Below are 11,970 nucleotides of genomic sequence, written 5' to 3'. Positions count from 1 at the left end.
CACTGTAACTCCTGAGTGGCGCAGCAGTCTAAGGCACTGCATCTAAGGCACTGTAACTCCTGAGTGGCGCAGCGGTCTAAGGCACTGCATCTAAGGCACTGCATCAGTGCAAGAGGCATCACTATAGTCCCTGGTTCAAATCCAGGCTGTGTCACATCTGGTTGTGATTTGGAGTCCCATAGGGCGGTGCACAATTGGCCCAGTGTCGTCCGGGTTTGACTGGGGTAGGTCGTCATTGTAAATAAGAAATTGTTTTTAACTGACTTGCCTGGTTAAATATATATTTTTTAAATAAATAAATACTAAGGTCAGATCTCACACTGCCAGCCAGAGTCCTGACCAGCATCCTCTCTGGCTATACACTTCTCTCTATAAATTATTCAAACCGTTCTGAATAATGCAACATCGTTAGTCCTTCAAATGCAGGGTGGGAAGCACAGGCAGCACACCCTGCAACCGCACACAATTTTAACATCACACACACACACACACACACACACACACACACACACACACACTCTGGGTGAATCGGTATTACTGGGTATAAATGAATAATGAGAGATTCACTTAAAATCACCTCCCTCCAGCTACTCATATGCTGTGGTATGCAGACGGTATGTTTGGATTATGGCAAAATACATAAACATGCCATGCTATGGCTGAAGGGATGTGGTGGAGGAGCTAAGAGGCTGTATCCTTAGGCGATAGGACAGATCACTGCATGTTCTCCCTGCCCCATGGGAACCGGGGAGTGAAAACACTTAAGACCAGAATGAGTGTGTGAATTATGGTTGTGGCCCCCAGTGAGGGTCTCCAGGGCCTTCAGTTTTATTGATACCCGTGTCATGACAAAACGTGATGATGTTCAACATGAATAATGGCTGAAGTAAACGCAAAGAGCGGCTGGCATGTAGTTCATTGGTTGGGTTATTCAGTGTCCGGCACAAGCTCCATGGAAGACGGGGACTAAAGAAGGGTTTGGTCAAGAAGGGATACAGTTTTGTAGCTGGTATAGGAGAATTTACACAGCAGGTTATGATAATTAATGTAGCAGGTTAGAAGAATAAGGTTAATGTTAGGATTTTTTTAAATATTTTTTTTTTTAGCTATAATCCCTTCTAGACATGACCCTAAGAAAGAGGATAAGAGTAGATAATGAATGAGGCCCAGGATAGAGATTACCTCTATCAACTCAACAATGTGGCCATAAAACCTTTTTTTTTTTTTTTGTGGGGGACTTAGAGGGAGGTTAATGCAGGTGCAAATCAAAGAAAAAGAGACGATTGATTGAGGGGGAGAGTTAAGGAGCCTCTGTAATGATAGGGGTCTGAAGCTCTCTCTCTCTCTCACACACACACACACACACACACACACACACACACACACACACACACACACACACACACACACACACACACACACACACACGTTACACAGTTGTCATACTTGAGTAAAAGTAAAGATACCTTAATAGAAAATGACTCAAGTAAAAGTGAAAATCACCCAGTAAAATACTACTTGAGTAAAAGTCTAAAAGTATTTGTTTTTAAATATACTTAAGTATCAAAAGTTAAAGTAAAAATATAAATAATTAAAAATTCCTTATATTAAGCAAACCAAATGGCACCATTTTCTTGTTTTTTGAATTTACAGATAGCCAGGGGCACACTCCAACACTCAGACATCCTTTACAAATGAAGCATGTGTGTTTTGTGAGTCCGCCAGATCAGAGACAGTAGGGATGACCAGGGATGTTATTTTGATAAGTGCCTGAATTGGACCATTTTCCTCTCCTGCTAAGCATTCAAAATGTTCTGAGTACTTTTGGGTGTCATGGAAAATGTAAAAACGACATTATTTTCTTTAGGAATGTAGTGAAGTAGTGATGTACCTCAAAAAACAACTTAAGTAGTACTTTAAAGTATTTTTACTTCAGCATTTTCCACCACTGCACGTACACACCAGTGGAGGCTGGTGGGAGGAGCTATAAGAGGACGGACTCATTTTAATGGCTGGAATGGAATAAATGGAACGGAGTCAAACGTGGTTTCTGTATGTTTGATACCATTTCATTAATTCCATTCCAGCCATTAAAATGAGTCCGTCCTCTTATAGCTCCTCCCACCAGCCTCCACCGGTACACACACATCACACGCATACACACACCCAAAACCTTTAGGTTACATTACATTTATTCATACAGTATCACATAGTTATACAATCAAGTATTTATGGAGTCAAGACAACACAACCTGGTCTCATAAGAACCTTTACCTGTACAATCCTCCGCCATAAAGAAGCTTTAGCTTTTATTTAGAAAATGTAAAAAGTAATTATATGATGTACTGATGTTGCAGGTTATTTCACAGTCTAATTAAGTATTTACTTGCTATGGTCTGAGAAATTGCATGGTAACAATTGGTTATTTTAGTGCTTCTAGTACAAAGAACTGAACACTACAGATAACTACCTGGGATCAAGCAGTAAAGGCTATACGTGCACTTATTTAAATACATCCCAAAGAAACCAAGCGTTTACTATTAGATCATTCTCATGCAACTATCATTTCACCCTACAATTTCAATGAAAATACAAGATAAAATACCAGACTGTTCAATAAAACATAACCCATGAAATCTCTGCTGGACTGCAGGTTAGCCACTGTCATCATGGTCATCATAGTCTCCATGGTCCTCGTGATCGTCACCATGGTGCCTATCCTCCCTGTCAACTCCGTCATAATCATAATCATCCTTCACATCATCGTCATCCTCAGTGTTGACCTTCCCAGACAGCACGTCTTCTATCCAGTCCTCCAGTTCCTCAGCTGTGGGCAGGTCTTCATCGTTGGACATGTCCAGCCAGACACTGTCCGCCTGCCACAGTGGGGGTCAAAGTTCAACCACAATCATCCAATTGAATTTTGTCTTCGGCTCAAGAGGTCATACAGATTCTATTGTAACGAGATGTCCACAGATATTATCTTACCATTGCGTTGAACCAACAGGTGGAACACAACTTAAGTTAAAGGAGAGTTCAACTTACGTCTGTCACGTTCACAACTCCAATCTGAGGCTTAAACAGGTTCACCTTGAAGGTCTTCTCCCAGTATGTGGTCAGCTGGATCGGGGAGACAGACACAAACCATTGGTGCAGTTTATGAAGCTGAACAATCACACCAGATGAAATAGGTCATCATATACAGTATGATGGTGTGCGTGTGGGGTCAGAGGTCATACCAGTGGGAAGTCATCAGGGTCAATCCACACTATACTGAGCTCAGGGTTGTTGGTGTTGTCTCTGGCCACGTCTTTCAGGATCTCCAGGAACTCATAACCATCTGGAGAAATCACAGATGGACAGTTTAGAGATATTTGTACGCACCCATTTGTGTGTGTATCCATGTACTGTGTTAAATATGGGATCCGCATTAGGGGAAACAGCGCCACTGTCCGCCCCCAGCACCTTTGTTATTGCTTTTGTTTCGTGGACAAAATGGAGGAGAGGTGTGTCGAGAACATTGGAGTACATGTTCTTCTATTCTGTTTCGTGGGGGGGGGACGTGTCTGTTGTTTTCAGGAACTTCTTTGTTGTTGTCACATCCCAAACGGACGTTGCAGTTTCACCATTTAAGGATTCCAGCTTTAAAAATGAGAAAATAAAGATCAACAAACCAGGGTCTTCCTCCTCAGCAAAGGCTACGATGTGGATCCCATCCAAGTCATCCTCCTGGGAAAGAGACGTTGAATTTGTAAAGGGAACACATATAATACCACCAGTATAATTCCCTTTTCTCAGGGAGAGGTACAGTAACACTGTAGGAAACTCACCCACGTCTCAAACATGTCCTCTGCACGCAACTTTCTCAGAGTCGCCCTGCGGGAGACAGACCGCAATCACACAACATTTCAAGAATATCCAACAGTAAACTGGTTCATCCATATGAGATCAGGACTAATAACAGGGACGATATGAAAAATGACTGGATTCTAATGATCTGCACCAACGGGAGAAGTTAGAACCACAGAACTAAAGGGTCGCACACACCGCATTGAATGTGGATCTCCTGTTCATCCATCGATCGCTCAGTGAAGTCTGACTGACAACGTTTTCACGTGATTCTACATGTACAATCGGTTTGCACAGGGTTCACTCTCGGCATGCAAACGCTATTGGTGTGTTCGAGCCCTGAAATGAAATATTTTTTTCGGGTTACCTTTTGTGTTGGTGGACAAACTCCACTATCTCCATCTCTGAGAGTTGCCTGCCAGGGAGGATGGCTGGTTCCTCCATGAAGGGCTCATAGAAGTTCACCTCGTTCATCTTCAGAGAAAGGTGCTTCGCCGTCTGCATCACAACACACATACTTAGCCATCACTGATGTTGTGTCGAAACTGACCTCGATACTGTCTACACGGGCACAGGTTTGACTTGATTCAGGTTTGTGGACTGTACTGTACTTACAGCTTTGTCGAATGTGGCGAAGAACTTGATGTAGGGCTGAAACCGCTCTGAGGCCTCCTGGAACGCCTTGTAGTCTGATAGAATGGAAGAAGAGGAAGAGAGAGAGAAAGAAACAGATTACAGTTTGGCAGGATTGCATTCAAAACTCATCTTCCTTCAGAAAACTATGTGATCAGGAAAACAAGGGTTGACATTCAATTTCAATTTCCCAGCGTAATCTCTCTCCCTCCTCCTCCTCAGTAACAGAACCATTTTACATCCAGCTTCTGAGGCGCCAGGCTATCCTCTCAATAAGCCCCAAGGTCACGGCCGTAGGACCTACAATCTTCTCTCCGAAATAGGATTTTTCCTAATAGAAGCTGCATCATGCCTCTGTCAAATATGAGATTTTATCTTCCCTTCTCTCATGTCTGGGTTTCTTCTATGGAGCAGCACTGTCTATAATTGCTCTCGACCTATTAGACAGAGAACTAGAAGCTATTAAAAGCCTCTCAGGAGGCAAGAAGGAGTGTAGATCAGCCCAGAGCAAAGTGTCTTTTTTAGCATCTGGCTTAACAGCTATCTGCCTCTATTAGGTCCTATGTGGAGTAGTGAGCTTCTGGGGAGTATAGGGCAGGAACAACAGTTGTTCACACAATTCACTTGTTTGACTCGTGTGAACAGGCCATCCCATAATGCATGCTTAGGCATACACAGACTCACATGAGTCCTCTCCCTTGAAGTAACCAATGAGGCGTATGTCTTCCTCCATCCTCTCAAAGGCCCTCAGTTCCATAGGGTTACTGATGAGCTCCACTGGGTCCTCCAACACCTAGGGGCAGAGGAGCACAACACCATGGTCATTCATTAACACAGTGGGAGATAGTGGGCTGTGATGAGTGAGTTGCCTTTAATAACAGAAAAGTTGCCACTTGTATTAGGCAAAAAGCATTGTTTGTACCGTACACGAGCAATACAAGTTTATTCCTTGCATTCATATTTTATTAATTCATCATGTTTGCTCTCTACTCCCTTCAAACTCTACACCAACAGCTATATTTACCAGTTACAACATTCCTTCAAACACTAACTCTATTTTTTCCCCCAGGAAAGACAAGGGGGAGAGGACTTACAGTCTTCTCCCGCTGAGCCTTGCATTACATTGCAGCATTTACATATCATCTAACAAGGCAGAGGCTGTTCATTTTGTATAACATGATGAGCTAAGAAGTCTTCTCCCACTGTGGTTATATCCCTCTTACTGTGGAGGAAGAGACACGTCCCTCTTCCCTCTCTCTTCAACCTTCCTCTTACCTCTCTCTCCCATGTCCCAGCTCCCTCTTCCCTCTCTCCTCCCTCCCTCTCTCTCCTCCCTCCCTCTTCCCTCTCTCCTACCTCCCTCTTCCCTCTCTCTCCTCCCTCCCTCTTCCCTCTCTCTTCAACCTTCCTCTTACCTCTCTCTCCCATGTCCCAGCTCCCTCTTCCCTCTCTCCTACCTCCCTCTTCCCTCTCTCTCCTCCCTCCCTCTTCCCTCACTCCTACCTCCCTCTTCCCTCTCTCTCCTCCCTCCCTCTTCCCTCTCTCCTACCTCCCTCTTCCCTCTCTCTCGTCCCTCCCTCTTCCCTCTCTCTCCTCCCTCCCTCTTCCCTCTCTCCTACCTCCCTCTTCCCTCTCTCTCCTCCCTCCCTCTTCCCTCACTCCTACCTCCCTCTTCCCTCTCTCTCCTCCCTCCCTCTTCCCTCTCCTACCTCCCTCTTCCCTCTCTCTCCTACCTCCCTCTTCCCTCTCTCTCCTCCCTCCCTCTTCTCTCTCCTACCTCCCTCTTCCCTCTCTCTCCTACCTCCCTCTTCCCTCTCTCTCCTCCCTCCCTCTTCCTTCTCTCTCCTACCTCCCTCTTCCCTCTCTCTCCTTCCTCCCTCTTCCCTCTCTCTCCTACCTCCCTCTTCCCTCTCTCTCCCCCATCCCTCTTCCCTCTCACTCCTCCCTCCCTCTTCCCTCTCTCTCCTACCTCCCTCTTCCCTCTCTCCTACCTCCCTCTTCCCTCCCCTTTGATCCTACTCACATCCAGCAGGAATTCCACCAGGGTGTCTGCTGAGAATTCCCCGTCAAACTCGATCACACGGTCGTCCTTGAAGATGTACAGACTGCCCTCTTCCTCCAAACCTGAGGGCCCAGAGGAAAGGAGGATTCAGGAAGCATTGGTGACTGAGTGCCAACTGGAAAACAGGCCTTGACAAATACTTATTTTGTAGAGCTTATGGCATTTTGATATTTTTGATGTAAAGGAATAGTTCAGAAGCCTTGTTTCCATATTCGTGTTTTGTGACCAGGTTTGTCTGACCATGTGACCTGACCAGGAAACACACTGGGACCTACAGTATATATTCAAATTACGACGTACCCAGTTTCTTGGCAACTTTGGCGTCCTTCTGGGAGTCGACCATCCCAAAGCCAATGTCCTTGTCCTCCAGGACCTGTGCAGTCAGCTGCGGATTTACCAAAACACAACATTTGTCATCAGCCAACTTGGTATTTCAACAATGTAGCAACAATGTTTTGTTTGGGGTGTTGTAGGCACTTATTTCCTTAGTATCCACCTCAATTATTAGAAAAATGCAGCATTGTATTAGTCCACTGTGGGAAATAGAAATATATAACCTGCTTTCAAACTCAACTTCCTCTCTCCCTGATGCTTGGAATTTGGGCTAGCAACTGCAGCCAGTGCTGTCTTTGTCTACACAGCTTTGATCACCAAGGTCATAGAGGAGAGCACCCTGTGGACTGACTGTGGGAGAAACTCCTTTGTAAGTGTCAGCACTGTTTACTGTTCAGAGAACACTTCCTCCGAGAGGAACAAAGGCCTCCAAACTCCCACTGCACTGCAGAGGGCTAAAGTGGAGTTTGACTGAGGTTTTGTTGTGACTGGGGTGGGTACTTCTAACTTTCTGAAAAACAGATGTTTGCAAATAGTTAGGCTACTGTTTAGTATGCATCTATACTGTCACAAGAAGCAATGGAGCCTCTTTCATTAGCTAGTTCATGTATTCTGAGCCAATTAAGTAGTTACAGTGCATTCGGAAAGTATTCAGACCCCTTGTCTTTGTCCACATTTTGTTAGGTTACAGCTTTATTCTAAAACGGATTAAATCGGTTTTTCCCCTCAACAATCTACACACAATGCCCCATAATGGCAAAGCAAAAACAGGTTTAGACATTTTTGCAAATGTATTAAAAAACAACTGAATTATCACGTTTACATAAGTATTCAGACCCTTTACTCAGTACTTTGTTGAAGCACCTTCAGCCTTGAGTCTTCTTGGGTATGAAGCAAAAGCTTGGCACACCTGTATTTGGGGAGTTTTTCGCATTCTTCTCTGTAGATCCTCTCAAGCTCTGTCAGGTTGGATGAGGAGTGTCTCTGCACAACTATTTTCAAGTATCTCCAGAGATGTTAGATTAGGTTCAAGATCGGGCTCTGGCTGGGCCACTTAAGGACATTCAGAGACCAAGCCATTCCTGCGTTGTCTTGGCTGTGTGCTTAGGATCGTTGTTCTGTTGGAAGGTGAACCTTCGCCCCCAGTCAGAGGTCCTGAGCGCTCTGGAGCAGGTTTTCATCAAGGATCTCTGTATTTTGCTCCGTTCATCTTTCCCTCGATCCTGACAAGTCTCCCAGTCTCTGCCTCTGAAAAACACCCCCACATCATGATGCTGCCACCACCGCACTTCACCGTACGGATGATGACAGATTTCCTCCAGATGTTACGCTTGGCATTCAGACCAAAGAATTCAATCGTGGTTTCATCAGACCAGAGAATCTCTCTCCGCTGTGTTCTTGAGGACCTTCAATGCTGCTGTTTTTGGTACCCTTCCCAAGATCTGTGCCTCGAAAATAATACTGTCTTGGTTTTTGCTCTGACATGCACTGTCAACTGTGGGACCAAATATGGGACCTTGTGTGCCTTTCCAAATCATGTCCAATCAATTGAATTTTCCACAGATGGACTCCAACCAAGTTGTAGAAACATCTCAAGGATGACCAATTGAAACAGGATGCACCTGAGCTCAAGTTCGAGTCTCATAGCAAAGGGTCTGAAAACTTATGTAAATAAGGTGTTTCTGTTTTATATTTTTTATAAATTAGCAACATTTCTAAAAACCTGTTTTCACATTGTCATTATGGGGTATTGTGTGTAGATTGATTTTTTTTCTTCATTTAATCCATTTCAGAATAAGGCTGTAATGTAACGAAAGTGGAAAAACTCCAGGGGTCTGAATAATTTACGAATGCACTGTATAAATTATAATTATAAGCTGACCTAGAAACAGTCCTGGGAATATACATAATCATCACGTTCTGATGGTATGATATTGCTCTGTTCTACAAGAGAAACCAGGTAATGCTCTCTCTGAAACTACCCATCAACCTTTGACAAATGACAGCAATATAACCTGTAGAGTTCACTCTTTAGGTCAGGGGTGTCAAACTCATTCCACGGAGGGCCGCGTGTCCAAGGGTTTTCATTTTTTCCTTTCAATTAAGACCTAGACAACCAGGTGAGGGGAGTTCCTTACTAATTAGTGACCTTAATTCATCAATCGGGTACAAGGGTGGAGCGAAAACTCGCAGACACTCGGCCCTCCGTGGAATGACTTTGACACGTTTATCAAGTATGGAAAAGGGAAATAAGATATTATTCTAGTTTTAGTCTGTTCTTTCTCATGACATGTTGTAACAGATAAGCTTCAGTGTCAGAGACAGAAAGGTATGTGTGGTTGAGGTGCTATTTGGCTTAAACATTTAGCTTTGACTGATCTCTGACATCAAATCTTTGTGTTACGAAGGCTTCTCAAATGGTCATATATCTGCTGTCCAGGCACAGAACTTATTTCTCTTGTCCACACCGTGTCCAGAAATCCTCATTTAAAATGTCCTGGTGGCGCATAAAGATGTCAACTCTATTTATGATGTCACCGGAGTTGAAGTGACAGACGGTTAACTTCAGCGAGGGAAGCCATGTAAATCAACCAGCTTGAATGTGATGGAAAGACGATGCCGACCTTGGGAACAAACAGGTGCTTTTACAAAGACGTATCTAAGGAACTAGGATGTGTAATATATCTGCCGTGTCAATTATCAAATTAAATGTATAAATTCACTGTGGTTACCATTAAGCCTTAAAGCTCTACATATCCCCATCCTCATCTGTTAAAATGACCTTTTGTCTGTGCTCTACACATTTTGTCTTGGGGTCGAATAATAATCCCATAATCCTATTCACAACCTTATTGACCTTGCTTACCAGGAAACATCTACTATCCGGGATCCTTGGAATGTATGTACCCTAAACCCTAACCTTAACCATAACCATTACCATAACCCTTACCCTTACCTAACCTTAACCCTTACCTTAACCATTTTAAATTTCAACTTCAATGGGGGGGTAGGGACATCCCCAGGATCCCTGATAGCACTGACCCTCAGACAAGGAATGTTGGCACCTGTTGGCTGACCTATAGCATCTGAACATCCCTGCACTACCTTCCCCCCTCTCTCCTCCACTCTCACCTCATCTCCTCTTCCCCCTCTCCCCCTCTTACCTCCAGCACAAGCTCAGTCATCTGAAGCTGCTTCTGCCTGCCTTTGTGAGCCGGCTGCGGTTCATGGTAGAGTAGGCACAGCATGTCAAACCTCTTCAGAGCCTTCTTGTAGTTGCGTTCGTTGATGTGCAGAACGCGGTCCTTCCCGTCAAAGCTGGGGAACTCCAGTCCCTGCTCTGCAGTGCACAGAGAGGTCACGTACAGACAGGGCAACAGAGACAGCCAGAAGAGCTGCATCTTTCTTAGGGGGAAATGTCCACTAATGGACAATGAGTAGGAACTGGAAGAAGCAGCAGAAACTATACAGAACTATAACCCTTGAGAATTCAATGGATAGTAGCCAGTACTAGCCACCAATTTTCACCAGTAAAAGAAACAGAAAAGTAAAGTTTTGAAAATAACAAGCAAGAGTAGAATTGTTGTTCGCCCTAAAGTCTCCAGCTCTGGTTGTATTATTTCACTCTCTCTTTCTCTTTCTCTCTCCCTTCCTCACTCTCTCTAGTTCTCTTTCTGCCTCTCTCTCTCTTTTCCTTCTTTGTTCTCTCTCTTTCCTTCTCTCTCTCTCTCTTTCTCTTTCTTGACTGCCTCACACTGTAGTTAAAAATATAAGTCCCCAAAAGTGAATCCAGGGAGCTTTGGCAGAGTGGAAAGCTCACAATAAAATAGCAAGTGACCCCCTCTCTATTGCACTTTTGGGGCCTTTTATGAGGCCAGTTGTTTCTGGGATTAAAATAACTGTTGGGCTGCGGAAAATAGGACGGATAGATAGATAGGAGAACCCCATGGGGGTTTCCACTGTCTCTCTATCAGCGCCTGACATGATGAAACATCTCTCTAGCTGTCGGGGGAATGGCCAAGGAGTTGGGATGTGGGGCAGAGGAGAGAAGTGGATCTGGAGTGAGAGGGTTCACCATTACTTTGGAAGGAGTGTGTTTTCAGTAATGTGAAGTGCTGTTACAGCATGCATGTTATCCTTATACAGTAGGGTGTTTATAGAATAATAGGTATAAAGCCTGATCTACAATGTGAAGGAAATGTAATCATTTCCCTCACACAAGCCACTGTTTGTGCTAAGGAAGCCACAGTGTGATTAGCTAACATTCCGATCCTACTTCGTGTCATATGCCAAATGGAAAGGAGTGGAATGATATCTTAACAGACTGGTACCCAGACTAACAGTGTGTTTCCATGGTGCAGATGAGCATAATGAATACTGATTTGTTCATTGTGTAATGTAGCTCCAAGGCTGGGTAGAGAGGGACAAAATAACACTTACAATGCCATTGAAGACACGAGAGAAAAGTTTACAAATGTAATATGTCTGTGTCCTATATTTGTCAGGGGGACTAACAGCATTGAACGAGGGTGTGTACATAACTGTGATTTAATGCGTTTTGTGTTTGATCAAATTCAAATCTAATGAGCAGCAGATTGAGGCCTCTTTCCATTGAAACAAAAAGAAGCAATGTACAGAACCAACCTGGACTAAGTTAGCTTGCAAGTAGAACCAACTGGTTGCATGTAACATAGTAAAAAGAAATCTGTTTTTCCGCCATGTAGTATGATATGTTAAATTTCTTATGGTATGTATTCATTTGTGGATGTCCATCATCCATTTCATATGATATGTTCCAAATTGCAATTCATACAATATGTTACGAATGTGCAAAACGTATGACATGTTACGAATCCCAATTTGTTGTAAGCTAGGTGGCTAATGCTAATGTTAGCTATGTGGCTAACGTTAGCTAGGTTAGGGGTTAGGGTTAGGCATTAAGGTTAGGAGTTAAGGTTAGGAGTAAGGTTAGGGTTAGGAGTTAGGTTAAAGGGTTATAGTTAGGGTTAGCTAACATGATAAGTTGTTGCAAAGTAGCTAAAAAGTAGTAAGTATTTGCAAAGTTGCTAATTAGCTAAAATGCTAAAGTTATC

General features: G+C 43.7%; 1 protein-coding gene across 2 annotated transcripts; it reads right to left on the bottom strand.

The window, feature by feature from the left end:
* Window positions 1-2,174: 2,174 nt before the first annotated feature.
* LOC115129983 (calsequestrin-2-like) lies at window positions 2,175-10,692 on the bottom strand. 2 transcript variants are annotated; one of them, XM_029660776.2, is made up of 11 exons: window positions 10,042-10,692; window positions 6,845-6,929; window positions 6,506-6,606; window positions 5,167-5,275; window positions 4,465-4,538; window positions 4,217-4,347; window positions 3,831-3,876; window positions 3,675-3,729; window positions 3,240-3,340; window positions 3,046-3,120; window positions 2,175-2,876 (listed from the first exon to the last, which is right to left on the bottom strand). In XM_029660776.2, the coding sequence occupies exons 1-11, from the start codon at window positions 10,276-10,278 to the stop codon at window positions 2,655-2,657; spliced, it is 1,236 nt and encodes a 411-aa protein (XP_029516636.1). In that variant the 5' UTR covers window positions 10,279-10,692; the 3' UTR covers window positions 2,175-2,654. The 2 variants fall into 2 exon arrangements, with proteins under 2 accessions (XP_029516636.1, XP_029516637.1); XM_029660777.2 differs by lacking the exon at window positions 10,042-10,692 and adding an exon at window positions 7,788-8,123.
* Between the last annotated feature and the right edge of the window lie 1,278 nt (window positions 10,693-11,970).

Source organism: Oncorhynchus nerka, linkage group LG5 (assembly GCF_034236695.1).
Source record: "Oncorhynchus nerka isolate Pitt River linkage group LG5, Oner_Uvic_2.0, whole genome shotgun sequence".
NCBI classification, from domain to species: domain Eukaryota; kingdom Metazoa; phylum Chordata; class Actinopteri; order Salmoniformes; family Salmonidae; genus Oncorhynchus; species Oncorhynchus nerka.
Note: the sequence above shows the minus strand (reverse complement) of the source record. Positions and strands in the feature narration are given on the sequence as shown.